At 44.4% G+C, this 14,317-nt stretch overlaps 2 protein-coding genes across 2 annotated transcripts; one reads left to right on the top strand and one right to left on the bottom strand.

The window, feature by feature from the left end:
* Positions 1-5,361: 5,361 nt before the first annotated feature.
* LOC101767772 (60S ribosomal protein L32-1) lies at positions 5,362-7,607 on the bottom strand. Its single transcript, XM_004973871.2, has 4 exons — positions 7,483-7,607; positions 7,279-7,375; positions 5,803-5,984; positions 5,362-5,685 (listed from the first exon to the last, which is right to left on the bottom strand). Exons 2-4 carry the CDS (start codon positions 7,366-7,368, stop codon positions 5,556-5,558), a joined length of 402 nt encoding a protein of 133 aa, XP_004973928.1. The 5' UTR covers positions 7,369-7,375; positions 7,483-7,607; the 3' UTR covers positions 5,362-5,555.
* A 98-nt stretch (positions 7,608-7,705) lies between these two features.
* Positions 7,706-12,653, top strand: LOC101768182 (pentatricopeptide repeat-containing protein At5g18390, mitochondrial). The gene is made up of 3 exons (XM_022827629.1): positions 7,706-9,193; positions 9,761-12,093; positions 12,204-12,653. The coding sequence occupies exon 1, from the start codon at positions 7,768-7,770 to the stop codon at positions 9,145-9,147; it is 1,380 nt and encodes a 459-aa protein (XP_022683364.1). The 5' UTR covers positions 7,706-7,767; the 3' UTR covers positions 9,148-9,193; positions 9,761-12,093; positions 12,204-12,653.
* The last annotated feature ends 1,664 nt before the right edge of the window (positions 12,654-14,317 follow it).

Here is a 14,317-nt window from a genome sequence, read left to right as displayed (position 1 = left end):
CATAGGGGTAGGCAGTGCTTTAGAGGCGACACCCAAGCCATACCTTCCCGGTAACGCGATGCAATCGGAGGCCGTACCTTCTCGCACGGCGCCACCAGCCGAACAATGCGGGTGGATTGGCGATGCCGCGTACATCGGAGCTGGTGAATCATTGCGCGCTTTCGAGCATTGCCGCTGGAGCCGGCGAATCTCCTCTGGATCGGAAGAGTAAAATATGGTTCTAGGGTTTGATATTGGACCGGACATTGCGCTCAAATTGGATGGGACGTCCAGCGGCGGATGGTCGAGAGGAGATGAGAGGGGAGAACGATAAGCCAAATGAGAGGCCATCAGACAGAGGAGGGCTTATTTGTAACTTCCAGGGGTCCTTTTGCAAATAATCAGATCGCAATTAATAACTGCGATCCAAATGAGGGGGTATTTTGTAAAATATCGGATCGCGATCCAATTTAGGGTTTTTTTTTTGCAAAAGCAGACACGCCAGCGGGGAAGGCCACGCCGCCACCGGCCAATTTATCGGATCGCGTGATCTACATGAAGATGCATATGTATGAGTTGATTGAAAGGTGATAACACATGTATGAATCCAAGTTTAGAGAGTGCAGCAACTCAATCATACAACAAGTTAACTTTGCAGCAACTCAATCGTACAACATTTAAGATCAAAGAAGAGCGTACCAACACATCATTGTCTACACAAGGAACACTAGAGTTTTTCATGTGAGATATATCATTATCACTAAACCATTATTATTTCAGTAACTTGGGTTGTAGAATGGCATGAATATCAGGCCCTAAATGAGTGATTTAACATGTCATGCTGGCAACAAGATTTTGGGTAAAACATGCATATAAGTGAACTATAGCAATAACACGCTAAAGGCCAAATAAATGACATATTCAAGCAACCATAGAGATTTTGATAGCAACTTTTTCAGGTATGAACATGTTACTAATAAGAGCTTAAAAATAATTTATGGGCCCCCAATTTATTTTCAATAATTTAAACTAGTTTATAGCTAGAATAATCATTCAGGATTCACTATGTGTTACATGAACCTACACCATTTACAGAAGCTTACTAATCACACAAACACACTGCTATAAAAGTTTCAGCCCACAGAAATTACTAAAAATCAAACATTGCAAAAATATAGATATTAAAAATAATTTATATCTAAAGTTATATAATTAATTTGGTTCTACAAACTTTCAGAGAACTTTTCAACATGGGATCATACTGCACAAGATTTTATGAGTACTCTAGCTATTTATTAACATAAGGGGACTAAACAACAGGCATTTTAATCAGCAATAAAAACACTTATTTAACCAAAACAAATATTTTTCCTAAGTAGACATGAGAATCAGTAAACGTATCACGCATTTTTCTCCCTTCCCTACGATTTTATACGGATGTTCAAAGTTTCAGCCGTTACAAATGGAACTAAAAAGAAAAGTTACTTTTGCAGCTAGGCCCTCAAAACAAAATTATCCTAGCGGATTTGCCCTTTCTTTTGTACTAAAGCCCCTAGATCTAGCACTTAAGTTCCTCTAAGTTTTCCACCTCTGCATTTAAACCCAACCCTTTAACCTAAAACCCCCTGGACTTATATTTCTCTCACACATGACACCCCGCCCCCTTCGTCAACCTTGGGCTCGCGCCCGAGCCAGCACGGCGGCGGCGGCGGCGGCGGCGGCGCGGCCACCAGCGCAAGGGCTGCGGTTCCCACCCCAGAGACTACCACAAATTGTTCCCCACACCTAAGCGCACCTCCTCCTCTACTCAAATCCCCGAGACCCTAACCCTAGCCATTGGCGCGACGGGCGGTGGCGCACGGCCGGCGGTGGGCTCGAGAACGAGCGCGGAAACTAGACTATTCCCACTAAACCGCGGGCGCATCACGATCGGAGACTCACCAAGGTTCGGTTTTAGTTTTTGGTGGGAGCAGAGGAGGCCGGGAGGGTGGAGTTCGACGGTGAGGTGGAGCTCGGGCGGGTGGCGGCCAGGGCGGCTACTGGAGCTCTAATCTCCGGTGATGTGGGCCATGGAGCAGGTAAAGGAGATGTGGAGGAGGTAGCTGGAGGAGTGGTGGGCGGCGGTGATTGGAGATTGGCGGGGGTGAGTGGGTGAATTTGGCCGGCGGACAGGAGTCACCCGCTCGGCTCTGTGTTGCTCGGTTTCTTGGCTGTGGCGAGGGGGTGTGGCAGCGCGGCGTGTGAAGTCCGGCGCACGTGTGTTGACTGCGAGGGAGGGGGAACGGAGTGGTTGGGGCCAGGCGGCGATGGCTGGCGGTGTCCTGCGGGCAAAGGACGAGAGCCCGGGGAAAAAAGAAGAGAGGGGGTATGACAGGTGGGCCCGCGCCGATTTTTTTAATTAACTTTCTCCTTCAAAAGTGTAAGGTACAGCTGGTCAAAAATTCCCAAAAATAACTATTGGAAAGATAAATTCACAAAGAACACAAAGGAACTTCAACCAACTGCAAAGCTAAAACAGATTGTCCAGAATTTGAAACGTAAACTGTTAAAATTTAAATTTCACTGAGCACCGTGTGCTAGACTGCTAGTACATCAAACAGTTCACCTAAGTTATTCACGCGAGGTGCATGACTTGAAGTGCATCATCTATAACAGTTTAAGAGACCTGAAGTACACCATCTTGTAATTTTGCGGTCGACAAACAGGCAATGTAAACCCTGCTGTGCTTATTGCAGTCTCAACAGATCGAACAGTTAACCCTGAACATCCAGCAAGTTCTTAATCTGAACACTCATCAAGACATCAACTCCCCTTGTGGCCTTGTTGCAAAGCACCTTGAACTAGACTGTCGTCCACACAAAAGCCGCCTTCAGCATAACACTCAATTTACTAAGTTATAAAACAGGAAAAATTTTAAAATATTTGGAGATATATTCCGTTCGGCAGCTGGCCGTTGCATCACTTCTGATTCATGAACTTGAAATGTCTGAAATGTTCCAATGATAGTTCTATCCGAGGAGTTGTCCTAAATTGTCAGCTTGATGTGTTGGTTGTTGAGCCTTTCTGAATGTATTCAGATTGAATTTGAATGTTCAGTTACTCATGCAAGCACCCGCAGAGATTCAGTTGAGCGCACACGGCACACAATTGCAATTACTGAGACTTCCTCCATTTAACAGACTACACAAACAAGTGCAATGGCATGGCGCCACTTACGCATTCAGGCGAGGTTAAGAGTTTCTGATGCATGATCTTCGTCCAAGGGTCCAACATTTCCAACGCCGTCAGTCACTGTCAGAATCTGGCCTTGAGCAAGCAAGCCTGTTGCTAATCTTGTTCGGCGCAGGAATGGAAGACGGATCCAAGCCAACGCGCCGCTCCTCTTCGGCGCGAGCATCCGTTCGCTGCAACGGAAAGAAACTCGTCTCGATCGATCCCAAGTTCCCAACGATTCAACGCTCCTAATGAAATAAATCTGACCAGATCTGCAAAGGCACCATGATTTCCAGTATGTTAGTCGCAGTGTTGTTACAATCGCTTTTTTTCTTTTCTTTTTTTTTTTTTGGAGAAACCTACGGCGGGCAAAGCGCCAACCTGAACCTTTGAATTACTCATGCAAGTTCCTGAGCATACAAAGATTTGGGAAAAGGGGGAAGAAAAGAGGAAGAAAAACAAATGTCACCCTACTACATCATTTATTGCCTTTTTCCTACACCCAATCCATTAAATGTTGATATAGGATGTAACTTGTAAGACGATGCATTTTTCCTTCTTCATGCAGTTACACCATATCCATTCATATGGGTAGTCCATCTAATGCTTCCTATTCCAATACACAATGATCTCTTGGAGGCAAAGGGTAAAGAAGAAGGAAACACAAACATTAGAAGGAAAGCACTGTTGTTTGCTTACTGGGTCATTGTGGAAATCGCAAGAATCAAGAAGACTGGCAGAAATGTGGAATCAATCAATGTACATCCAAGAAGCCATGCCAAAGTTTTAAATCTCACCAAATAGGATGAATCCATGTGGAATTTGAATCCCATGGGTGTCAAATTTGGGTCCAAAATAGATATATATCTGTAACACCGCATCATAACTCAGAGAACCAATTGTAGCAATTGAGCAAATAACGCATCATAACTCAGAGAAATATAATAATTGAGCAAATGTCCAGAAATGTTAAAAGAAAAGAAGTTAAGTTCAATTTTATAAAGTGGTTTTGTTTTCTCTTGGTGAGAATTGGAATTAGTTTTCCGGAAACCTAGTATTTCAGGTTTATAGAAAAAAGATTAATGTAATGTCCCAACTCCCTATAAAAAAATTACTTGTGGCCCCACGCAGCCAATCTTGCATGACGCCTTCGACGTGGATGGTGCTCGAGGGATCGACGTGGATGGTGCTCGAGAGATCGACTAAGTCTCCTTCTTGATGGAATCTTTTCCTCGTGGTAGTGGGACCGGTAGTGCTAATTTTTTAAAAATTTTGATCAAAATTTAAATTTTGTAGTGGAAATTGAAGTGTGCTAGGGGGCATAGGCCCCTGCCCCCGGCCTCAACCATTGAATTCACCCTGACCATTAGATCTACGTGAGTAGCTTCAAAAAAGGGATTAAACTTTAGTCTCTAAACTTTAGCAGTCCCAAATCAAACAGGCCTATCCCTTAGCCTGCGCACTTTTTGGCCTGGGAATCGCCTACGGCCGAACCGAGAAGCTTGGCACAAGAACGAGGCCCCAAGAGAATCAGCCAAGAACAGGTGTCTCGGCATCACGAGTCGTCAGGCCCTTTCCAAGATCATTCCCTTGATTAGGGGTAGGAGATGTTCCTGGACGGGACAGGCTGATGTGTCTTCTGAACTAACGCTGATGATTCTGAACAAAGGCTGTGTGTGCTGTGCCGTGAGGCCAGCTGATGAATAAAATAAAGATTTTCACGAGTATGATTAATTCGAATCTGCTTGTGTACAATGAAACATTTCGATGCTTTAGTAGTTGTGAGCATGAGATCGAGTAGAGAACAAACTGAACCTACTTGTTGGTCTGCTTTGACATCCATATCATCTGAACGAGCAACGTCTCATCTGAATTCAGGGTGGAATGTTGCGCTTGCAGCAGCTGGCCGCTGCATCACTTCTGAACACTGAACCTTAAATATTCCAATGATATCCTGAACGTATTAGGGTCTACACCAATCACCAGTTCACCACCTCCCCTCCTTTTCTGGTCCCAAGCTACCAATGGCGTTCAAACCGGCTAGGGGAAATAAGCAGATCACTCAGTTCGCCTCCATGGTGAGATCGAGTTGAGCGCACAACGGCACAATGCATACAATCAGTTCATTTCCCATACCGAGCTTGACACTCAAATTAACAGGACACTGTAAAGTTCAAAATAAGGCGCCCTGCTCAGTTGAGCTCAATATTGATTAAGGCGTCAATATACCATCCAAAACTGTAGCTGTCCTCGGTTGAGCTCAATACTGATTAAGGCGTCAATATACCAGTGTAACAACGAAATATTCAAACAGGTCTGCTTCCTACAAACAAATTAACCAGAGCTGCAATCTGCCTAACATACTACTCATCCTCCTGGCTGCGAATCCTGGCAAGCTTGTTTGTGACCACAATGTCAAGCTGCGCAGCACGCTCCACAATCTCCTTGCGCTTCCGGGTAGAGACATTGTGAGCAATTTCAGCACAGTATGACCTGCTCACAAGAAATAAATATTTAAGAATTAGAATTCAAACATGATCACTTTTGAAAGGATAGTTTACATGAAAAATCTTCAGTCCTCAAGATCCCATGTCAGTGAAAACACATTACCTGTTGTGCATCATAAGCAACTCCAACTCAGATACATTGTGGACTACAAACTTCTTGAACTTGTTGGGAAGGTAGTGCCTGGTCTTCTTGTCGGAACCATAACCAATGTTGGGCATTAAGGTACATCCCTTGAACTTCCTCCGGACACGGGAGTCGATACCCTTTGGCCTGCGCCAGCTTGGCTACAATGTAGAGAAGCAAGAGTTAGTTATTTTAAGCAAGAATCAGCATAAGCATGAGCAAATAAGATAGCATGGAGTTCCAACATTTTACTACTTGCGCACATGGTCATGCATGATTCAATCTTGCAATTCAATGCTACAAGTAGAAGCAGACATTTTAAATGTGTGACAAATGGTGCACCACATCGGGCGCAGATGTTGGCAAAATCTAATTCCTTTGGACAAAAGAGGGAACCTGACAAATATATTGAATTTCAGCTAAATGGTATGTTTAATCATGGATTCATGGAAAGAAAAATAGTAACCATATTGCAGTAAAAAATGAAAGAGTCAGCAAGAATCAATCAACAGCGCAACAAACGACTAGATTGAATCCTTGGAAAGTTTCACTGTACGCAAAATGTGGAATCTAGTGCCATGAGTTTACATTAACGAAAAATAGCATCTCAGCAAAGTTAATTCTGAAGAAAAATATATTGTTTCCCAGAAAGGATCAGACATAATGATGTTATCACAAGAAAACAAGGTTTTCTTAAGAGAGCATCGGGTTAAAATGTTGGGAGAAGTCTAGGCAAGCATTCATGCTCTGAATGAAGCCCACGCCTTTTAATCCAACCCACTTCACGAAACCATGAAGCAATTGCTGTAGAAGAGGTTGCGAGAGCCACAGTGCTATACTTATGCAAGGGCTAGGGCCCTCTACCTTTATCCCAATGCTCACTTAAGAAACATGTTTTCTAACTCAGACCTTTTACTAAGCCATCATATCCTTTCTTTCAGAAACAATGATAGATAAAAAAAGGTTGACTTAACAAAATTTTGCAGCTAAAATCCTAATCTTCTCCATCCAAGATTAAAGTGGCAAGTGTGGTAAGCAAATTTGACTACTCAAGCAGCATTTGGTTTCTCTTCATATTCGTTCATATATACATGGATGCATAGTTTAGAATTGCTAGTCTGCTACAAGAGACAATTGTTATATCAATAATATAAGAGTGAACCACTAGGGGCATTGCCTTCAACTTTGTATCCATATGAGTGAACCAGTAGGAGGATTTCTTTTAACCAGTGCCCGCAACGTGAAAGAACAAATTTAGAACATATTGAAACATATTTAAGAAACACAGACCCTACATTTAATGCCCTAAAATTACTCAACGAAGCTAAAGCCGCACTAAATTACTCGAGCAATACATGGCAGATTGGCAGTAACAATCAAGATTCAGATTGATACGATCGGCAACAAAGACCACATATTCCATTTCAAAACTCCGAGAAGAATTACAGGTGCTACCTTGAGGCACTTGTAGCGGTCGAGGTGGGGTCTCTTGAACTGCTTGACCCGCTTCTTCACGATCTTCTGCGTCAGCAGTGGCACCGCCATCTCTGCTCTGTCAATCGCCAAGAAACAATAATACAAGGAACAACATACGAATCAGCTCGGAATAAGATAGATGTAATTAAAGTACAGTCTGAGAGCAGATTGAATGCTCCATACCCTCGGAAGTTCACAACCTAACCCTACTACGAAGCCAGGAGGACGAAGAGCGGCGCGACGGCGGCTGGGATTCACCGTGAAGCTGGCTTTATATCCCACCACAAACCCTAGATCCTGGGTTATAATGGGCCATCTCGAAGTAACAAAAGCCCATGCAAAAGTACGACTGCCTCGTCTCTCTCCCATTTCAGCCCATCTATCTAAATGGGCTGCCGTCCAAGAATGAACCCAACACCTAGCAATCCAGTCCTACAGTCTGTGGCCTCACTGCCGCAGAGGTGAGCCATGGCGGCGTCCGCCGCCGCCGCCGTCGTGAGCCGGCTCGGGATCAGATTCCGACGGCTCTCTACGCTCCCGGAGTTCCCGCAGGCCGCGGCGGGTGCGCCGCCGCCTCAGCACCCGACCTCGAAGGACGCCTACTTCGCGGCGGTGCACCACCTCTCCACCATCGTGCGGCGCGACTTCTACCTGGAGCGCACCCTGAACCGCCTCCGCCTCCCGTCCCCGTTCCCTCCCGACCTCGCGCTCCGCGTCATCCGCGCCGCCGCCCCCGCCGCACCGCTCCACGCCTCGCGCTTCCTCGCCTGGCTCCGCGCCAAGCCGTCCTTCGCGGCCTCCGCTGAGCACTTCGACGCGCTGCTCCTCCCTCTCGCGCGCGCTCGGCTCTTCCCCCACCTATGGTCCCTCGCCTCCGACATGCGCGGCCTCGGCCTCCCCCTCTCGCCGGCCACCTTCTCGGCGATCATCTCCTCGTACGGCCACTCCCGCCTCCCCGACCAGGCCGTCGAGGTGTTTAACCGCCTCCCCCGATTTGGCTGCCCCCAGACCGCGGAGGTCTACAACGCCCTCCTCGACGCGCTCTGCGCCAACGGCAACTTCGCCGGCGCCTACAAGCTACTCCGCAGGATGGCGCGCAAGGGCGTGGCCCCCGACCGCGCCACGTTCAGCACCCTCGTCGACTCCTGGTGCGCGGCCGGGAAGCTCCAGGAGGCGCAGGCGTTCCTCGACGACATGGCGAGCCGTGGGTTCCGCCCACCTGTGCGCGGCCGTGACCTCCTCGTCGACGGGCTCGTCCGCGCTGGGCGCCTGGAGGAGGCCAAGGCCTTCGCCCTCCGCATGACCAAGGAGGGTGTCCTCCCGGACGTTGCTACATTCAATTCGCTTGCCGAAGCACTTTGCACTGCTGGTGATGTGCAGTTTGCCGTGGCTCTTCTCGCCGATGCTTCTGCTCGTGGCTTGTGCCCGGACATCTCAACGTACAAGGTGATGCTGCCAGCTGTGGCCAAGGCTGGCCTCATTGAGGAGGCATTTCGGTTGTTCTATGCGGCTGTTGAGGATGGTCACCGGCCGTTCCCAAGCCTCTATGCAGCCATCATCAAGGCACTTTGTAAGGCAGGGCGCTTTGCAGATGCTTTCGCTTTCTTTGGTGATATGAAGACAAAGGGGCACCCACCAAATCGGCCTGTGTATGTGATGCTTGTCAAAATGTGTGTGAGGGGCGGTCGGCTTGTGGAGGCAGCGAACTACCTTGTCGAGATGAGTGAGGCTGGGTTCACACCACGGGCTCCAACCTTTAATGCTGTAGTTGATGGGCTGCGGCATTGTGGGAAGCATGACCTAGCCCAGAGATTGGAGCAGCTTGAGATGTCCCTGAAGGGAAATTGAATGGCTTCTTTGTGCAAGCTGTGTGGCATAGCTGCTGGATTTTCAGGTAGAATTGGTTCTTATTTATTCCATCGTGTTGTATTGTCTAATATGTCTTTCAACTTTCAAGTGTCCACAATAAGCTTGCGAAACCAGTGTTTTTTTAAAGACAAAATGAAAGGTGGGGCTAGGATTAATCAATGATCAAAATAGTATAGCAATAGCTTCTGCTGATGCATCCCAAGTTGTGTAGTGAAAGTCAACAAGATGAACATGAGGATGCCTATGCAGTAAGTTCAATCAGCGATATGTAGAGCAGACTTATGTAATATTGATAGCTCCATGGATGCTCAACAATATGGAAAAATGTTCTCTTAGTTTGATTAGATGAGCTTATTGGAAACCTATGTAGCAAGGAACTGGGAGGGTATGAGTTAGGAGGCATGTCAACTTTGTAGTATAGCAATTTCACAGCTCACTTCGTTGCTGTTGATACCATTGTACATTTTTAGCTATAAGTTATCATGAAATTACAATGTTAAACTTGGCTTGTCATCTAGAACTTCATTCCTTGTAGAAGTCTTATTTTCTTCTTCAAGAACTTTGCACGTTGGTGACACCTTTCCTTATACAGCAAACCCAATTTAATATGGAACCTTACATTAAATCAGAAGAAGGGAATGCGATTAGTCTGTAAAAAGAGTATTAATATAGGGATGCTGCTTATATTTGCAACGTACAGTATGCAGGTATGGCTTGTCTGCGATGTTTTTATAGTCTTTGTTGAATCTTAAAATTTTGATCACTGATTTTGCTTCAGTTTTCCTGTGGTCGATATCATCAAAGTTATAGAAATAAGCAATTGAATTTGGAATGTATCCAGATGAAAATGCCACATAAGTTTATGCTTCATGATCCAAACATAATTATATATGTTCAGTATTTTGGTGTGAACTATACAATATATTTTTAGTAGCTCAAAAGTTGGATGCATGATGTCCATCCAATGAACTTTTTTCTCGAACACGCAGGAGATCTGTGTATCTGTCCATTCAATGAACTCGATAGTTTGAATTTCTATTGCCTTCATCTGTTTACTCACTACTGTTGCCTGTTGGTATGCTGCAATTGGTTTATGAGTCCCTTTTGCAATAGACCAGTACTTTTCTTTGGAACTGAACTTAAATGATCCTACCTACCTCCTATTTTTAAATCATAGTAAAGGTTGATGTACAGCTTCCCTGCTTTGCAAAGCTTCCATTCTTTACTTCTATCAAACTTCCTCTTGTTGGCAATCTTCAGATTTAGCTTAGTGAGAATCTCATTTATTAGCGAAAGGGCCTCTAGCCTAGTGGTTAGAGCGCCTGAGTAGCACCCAGCAGATCCAGGTTCAACTCCCAGTGGGAGTGAATTAAACGGGGCTGTATTAAAAAAATGTCACTTGCTGGTTCCCCTGGTCGGCATGGGTGAACCGACCTATGGGGGGCGAGGCCCTCGTGTAACGGGCTGGTCGTGGGTTGGGCCTCAAAGCACGGGTAAAGGCCCGAACCACAGGGGGCGGCATCTCCATGTATGAGGTGGGCCAGCTTTCGTGACCTTTCTCGGCCGGGCTCAGGTTGAGCTCTTAGTGTAATACTGTGGGGGCAGTCTTTCCCCCAGCGGCTGAGTTAGAATCTCATTTCTTATATTATGAACTTCTCATCTTCTTGGAATTGTTGTTCAGATATGGCTTAGTTAGAATCCCCTTTACAATGCTGAATTATTCATAGTGTTGGCATTTTGTTTTAGATTGGCCTTGGTTACATCCAGTGCTCAAATTAATTACATTTAGTGGAAAATCGACCTCCAACAGCATTGCTGGTACCATGCAATGAGAAAATACCCTTATTGACTTAGATGTCTTATAAGCTAAGCCAAAGTGACTCAAAATTGATGAATTTGATGCATTACCTTCATACATAGAACCATTGGCATCCAACCGGACTAAGACTAAATGATTCAATCACATGTGCTTTCTATGGAGTGTGGAGAAAGATAAATAGTTCCTGTGGGAGATGACTTAAAAAGAGTGAAGTGGATGGGAAAGATGAGTGCTTATCTACTGCCTATACTAATCTGCCTGGGATCGGAGCAATTCTAGGCACCATAATCCTGTTCGTGGGTCCCACAGCTTCAATAGTTCAAAAGAAACTCCAGAACTCTCCGCTTCTCTCCTTGTTCTTCCTGTGTGTGCACGCCCTACACTGCCCCACCAATTGCGCGGCCTGGCTGAAGCTGGTGGGTCCCATGTGCTGTATTGTTTTTTTTTCCGTGATGCCAGCTTTTGGTTCTTGATTATTTTTACCAATCTATCGTTAAATTGTGACACTGTAACTACTATGAACCTTGCAATGTGTTAGAGTTTTTGATTTTTTTCTACAATCTATTGTTATCCCGTGATATGATAACTACTTTTTTATTTTGTTTCTTCAAATAAAAAGGCATCTTACAGGTTTTTATTTCTTTTTACGATGTGCCGTTGTAATGTGATATTGCAGCTAGATTTTCGATTTTGTTTCTACAAATAAACATAATTTTACAAAATAATTCTAATTATTTATAACTAATTCCTTTTTCATTTTTTTCTATCCCAAACATGCATCAATGCAACATAGGTTAAACATGTAAAGATGATGAATTCTTCAGCATTAAAATATTATACGACACTCGAAAAACCAATGCGACGTATAGCTAATTTGGAGTGCAGTTCAAATATTGTCAATTAATTTTTAATTTTGATTGGTTTCTTGATCTAATTAAATATATCAATATAATAGTATTTTAACACCTAAAAAAATTTATATATGCGCGCCATTCGGACTAGTTCTGTCTAAATATTCAATATTCAATCTGGTTTCGAGTTTTCGATGTCCAAAGCAGCTAGGTGTGTGTTGGTTCCATGGTTGTAAGCTGACTGCAGGTAGCCAGGTATTGCTTCTTCTTCTACTTTTATGTGGCTACGTGAGTTGTGAGGCATCTCTTTTGGACTACCTGTAAAAGAAAACCTCTAATCATCTGGGTTGCCTGCCTCCTGTCAGGTGGCTCAGAACTTGGATGTTCAGAAAAGAAAAGGAGATTGTTCTCAGAAGTTCCCCATAAGAACCTTTATCATATCATGGTTATATTAGTAACAACACATTGCATTGTGCTGCAAATGTGGGAAGTGAAGGATGTTGAAGGCAGGTGTTCAGCTGTAACAGAAGACAACGCAGGAACATGGGGGAAATAGAAGATGTGATTCCAGATACAAATAGTTCATTGGTGGCCGATATAAAGGACAGGGGATGCTGCAGACTGCTTTCATGTTGTCTCCATATTCTGTCAGAATTGCTCTATCTGGCTGGTAGATATATAGTCTCTTGTAAAATTCTAGTGGTTAGCTCAAATTGTATCAGACCGTTCTAACTTTTAAACTTTCATCCCATGGAATAATTTACATTCCTATATAATTTAATGGTTAACCTCAAATATAGAGTTATTCAGTTTTCTGTGACAAGAAACTCCTGGTTGCTTTTTGAACATTCTGATACATCTAAAATCTGATTTTTAGCAATAAATTTTAGGCATGCTCTAATGCCATTACCGGAGCTCACGCTTGGATGATTGGATCAACCCATTTAATAAGAGCAACTTCAAAAATTCCCTTAACATTGCCTCGAACCTTATTTAGGGAAAAAATAAAAAAAATTACCTCCAACAGCTCCCCATCCTTCCCGTAAAAATGCGCGGACGCGAAAAATACCCCGTCAATCACCCCTGAACTGCTCGTCCTCGCCCGCGCGAACCGTGATTCCTAGCGCAGCTGCCACCGATGCCAGCGTACACCGACACCACCACGGCCTTCCGCTTCTTCACCAGCCTGAAGGCGCATGTGCTCTCTGGCGCACCGATGGTGCCGCTATCCGAGGACACCCGCATGTTCATCACCGTCGAGCTCGACGTCTTCGACTGCTAGCCGGCGCAGCTGCTGCGCAACGTGATCGAGACGAGGACGCTACCCTGTCCTCGTGGCGAGCATGAACAACGCGTCCTTTATGCTCCCTCCTGCCGGCTCTGTCTCCATGCTCCAGGCGCACTACTACGCGGATGGTGGCGCGCTGGTGCCCGGCGTCTACACCCGCGACTTCCCTGACCGGCCGGAGGGGGAAGCTGCTGGCGTGCTGACGTGGCTAGTTTTGAAGTATTGGGAAGTTTATTATTGGTGATCTGCTGTAGGATGACATGATTTTGGGAGAATAAATTTTTAATATAACTTCCAATAGATATCTTTAGGGAAGATTTTTTGGTAGACTCTAAAGCCCTCATTTGTTTCCATGCTTCCCTAGCAAAAGGTGTATTAAAAGTTGCAGAGGACACAGAAACACAAAATGATGAATCACTGAAACTGTGGAGCTAAAAAACTTGTAAGGAAAATTGAGCCAGCGAGAAAATGGTGAACAACATTCCCTGTAAAAATGTTGAATCAACAAATTTAGTGGGTAAAAATAAATATTGGATCAACATAAAAAAGACATGGGAAGGAACATAGTAAAAAGAAATGATTGGAAAAGTATCCAAAAAGGAAAGAGGTGAGAAAAAATAATTGCTAGTAGTAAAAAGAAAGAGGTTAGAGGAAATTGGCCAAAAATATAAATTACCACTAGTAAGCAAAATAGTGGTGCACCGCCAAATAACAGAATCCCTTTGTTGAAAGTGGCGTGGCAATTTGGATACGAGGTGCTAAACTTTAGCAGGGTCACATCGGATGTTTGGATGCTAATTAGGAGGACTAAACATGAACTAATTACAAAATTAATTTCACAGATGGAGTCTAATTCACGAGACGAATCTATTAATTCTAATTAGTCCATGATTTGACAATGTGGTGCTACAGTAATCATTTGGTAATGATGAATTAATTAGCCTTAATAGATTCGTCTCGCGAATTAGACTCTATCTGTGCAATTAGTTTTATAATTAGCTCATGTTTAGTTCTCCTAATTAGCATTCAAACATCCGATGTGACTCTGCTAAAGTTTAGCACGTCGTATCCAAACATCCCAGATTTTTTTAGACATCGTAATCTTCTCTCCGCGACTTAATAATTCTCGGTAATCACTCTCTGGCGATTAGGGGCCTGTTTGGAAGGGGGGTGTTAAAGTTTAACACCCCC

Source organism: Setaria italica, chromosome VI (genome assembly GCF_000263155.2).
Source record: "Setaria italica strain Yugu1 chromosome VI, Setaria_italica_v2.0, whole genome shotgun sequence".
Classification (NCBI taxonomy): Eukaryota; Viridiplantae; Streptophyta; class Magnoliopsida; order Poales; family Poaceae; genus Setaria; species Setaria italica.
The sequence above is the reverse complement of the archived record's forward strand: the minus strand, read 5'-3'. Positions and strand labels throughout refer to the sequence as shown.

What these genes read in the sequence shown, in the direction of transcription:
- LOC101768182 (XM_022827629.1), top strand. Translation starts at nt 7,768, where the DNA reads ATGGCGGCGTCCGCCGCCGCCGCCGTCGTGAGCCGGCTCGGGATCAGA.
- LOC101767772 (XM_004973871.2), bottom strand. Translation starts at nt 7,368, where the DNA reads ATGGCGGTGCCACTGCTGACGCAGAAGATCGTGAAGAAGCGGGTCAAG. An exon ending in ACCGCTACAAGTGCCTCAAG is followed by an intron (nt 5,985 to 7,278) that starts GTAGCACCTGTA and finishes TCTACATTGTAG; the next exon opens with CCAAGCTGGCGCAGGCCAAA. An exon ending in TTGCTTATGATGCACAACAG is followed by an intron (nt 5,686 to 5,802) that starts GTAATGTGTTTT and finishes TCTTGTGAGCAG; the next exon opens with GTCATACTGTGCTGAAATTG.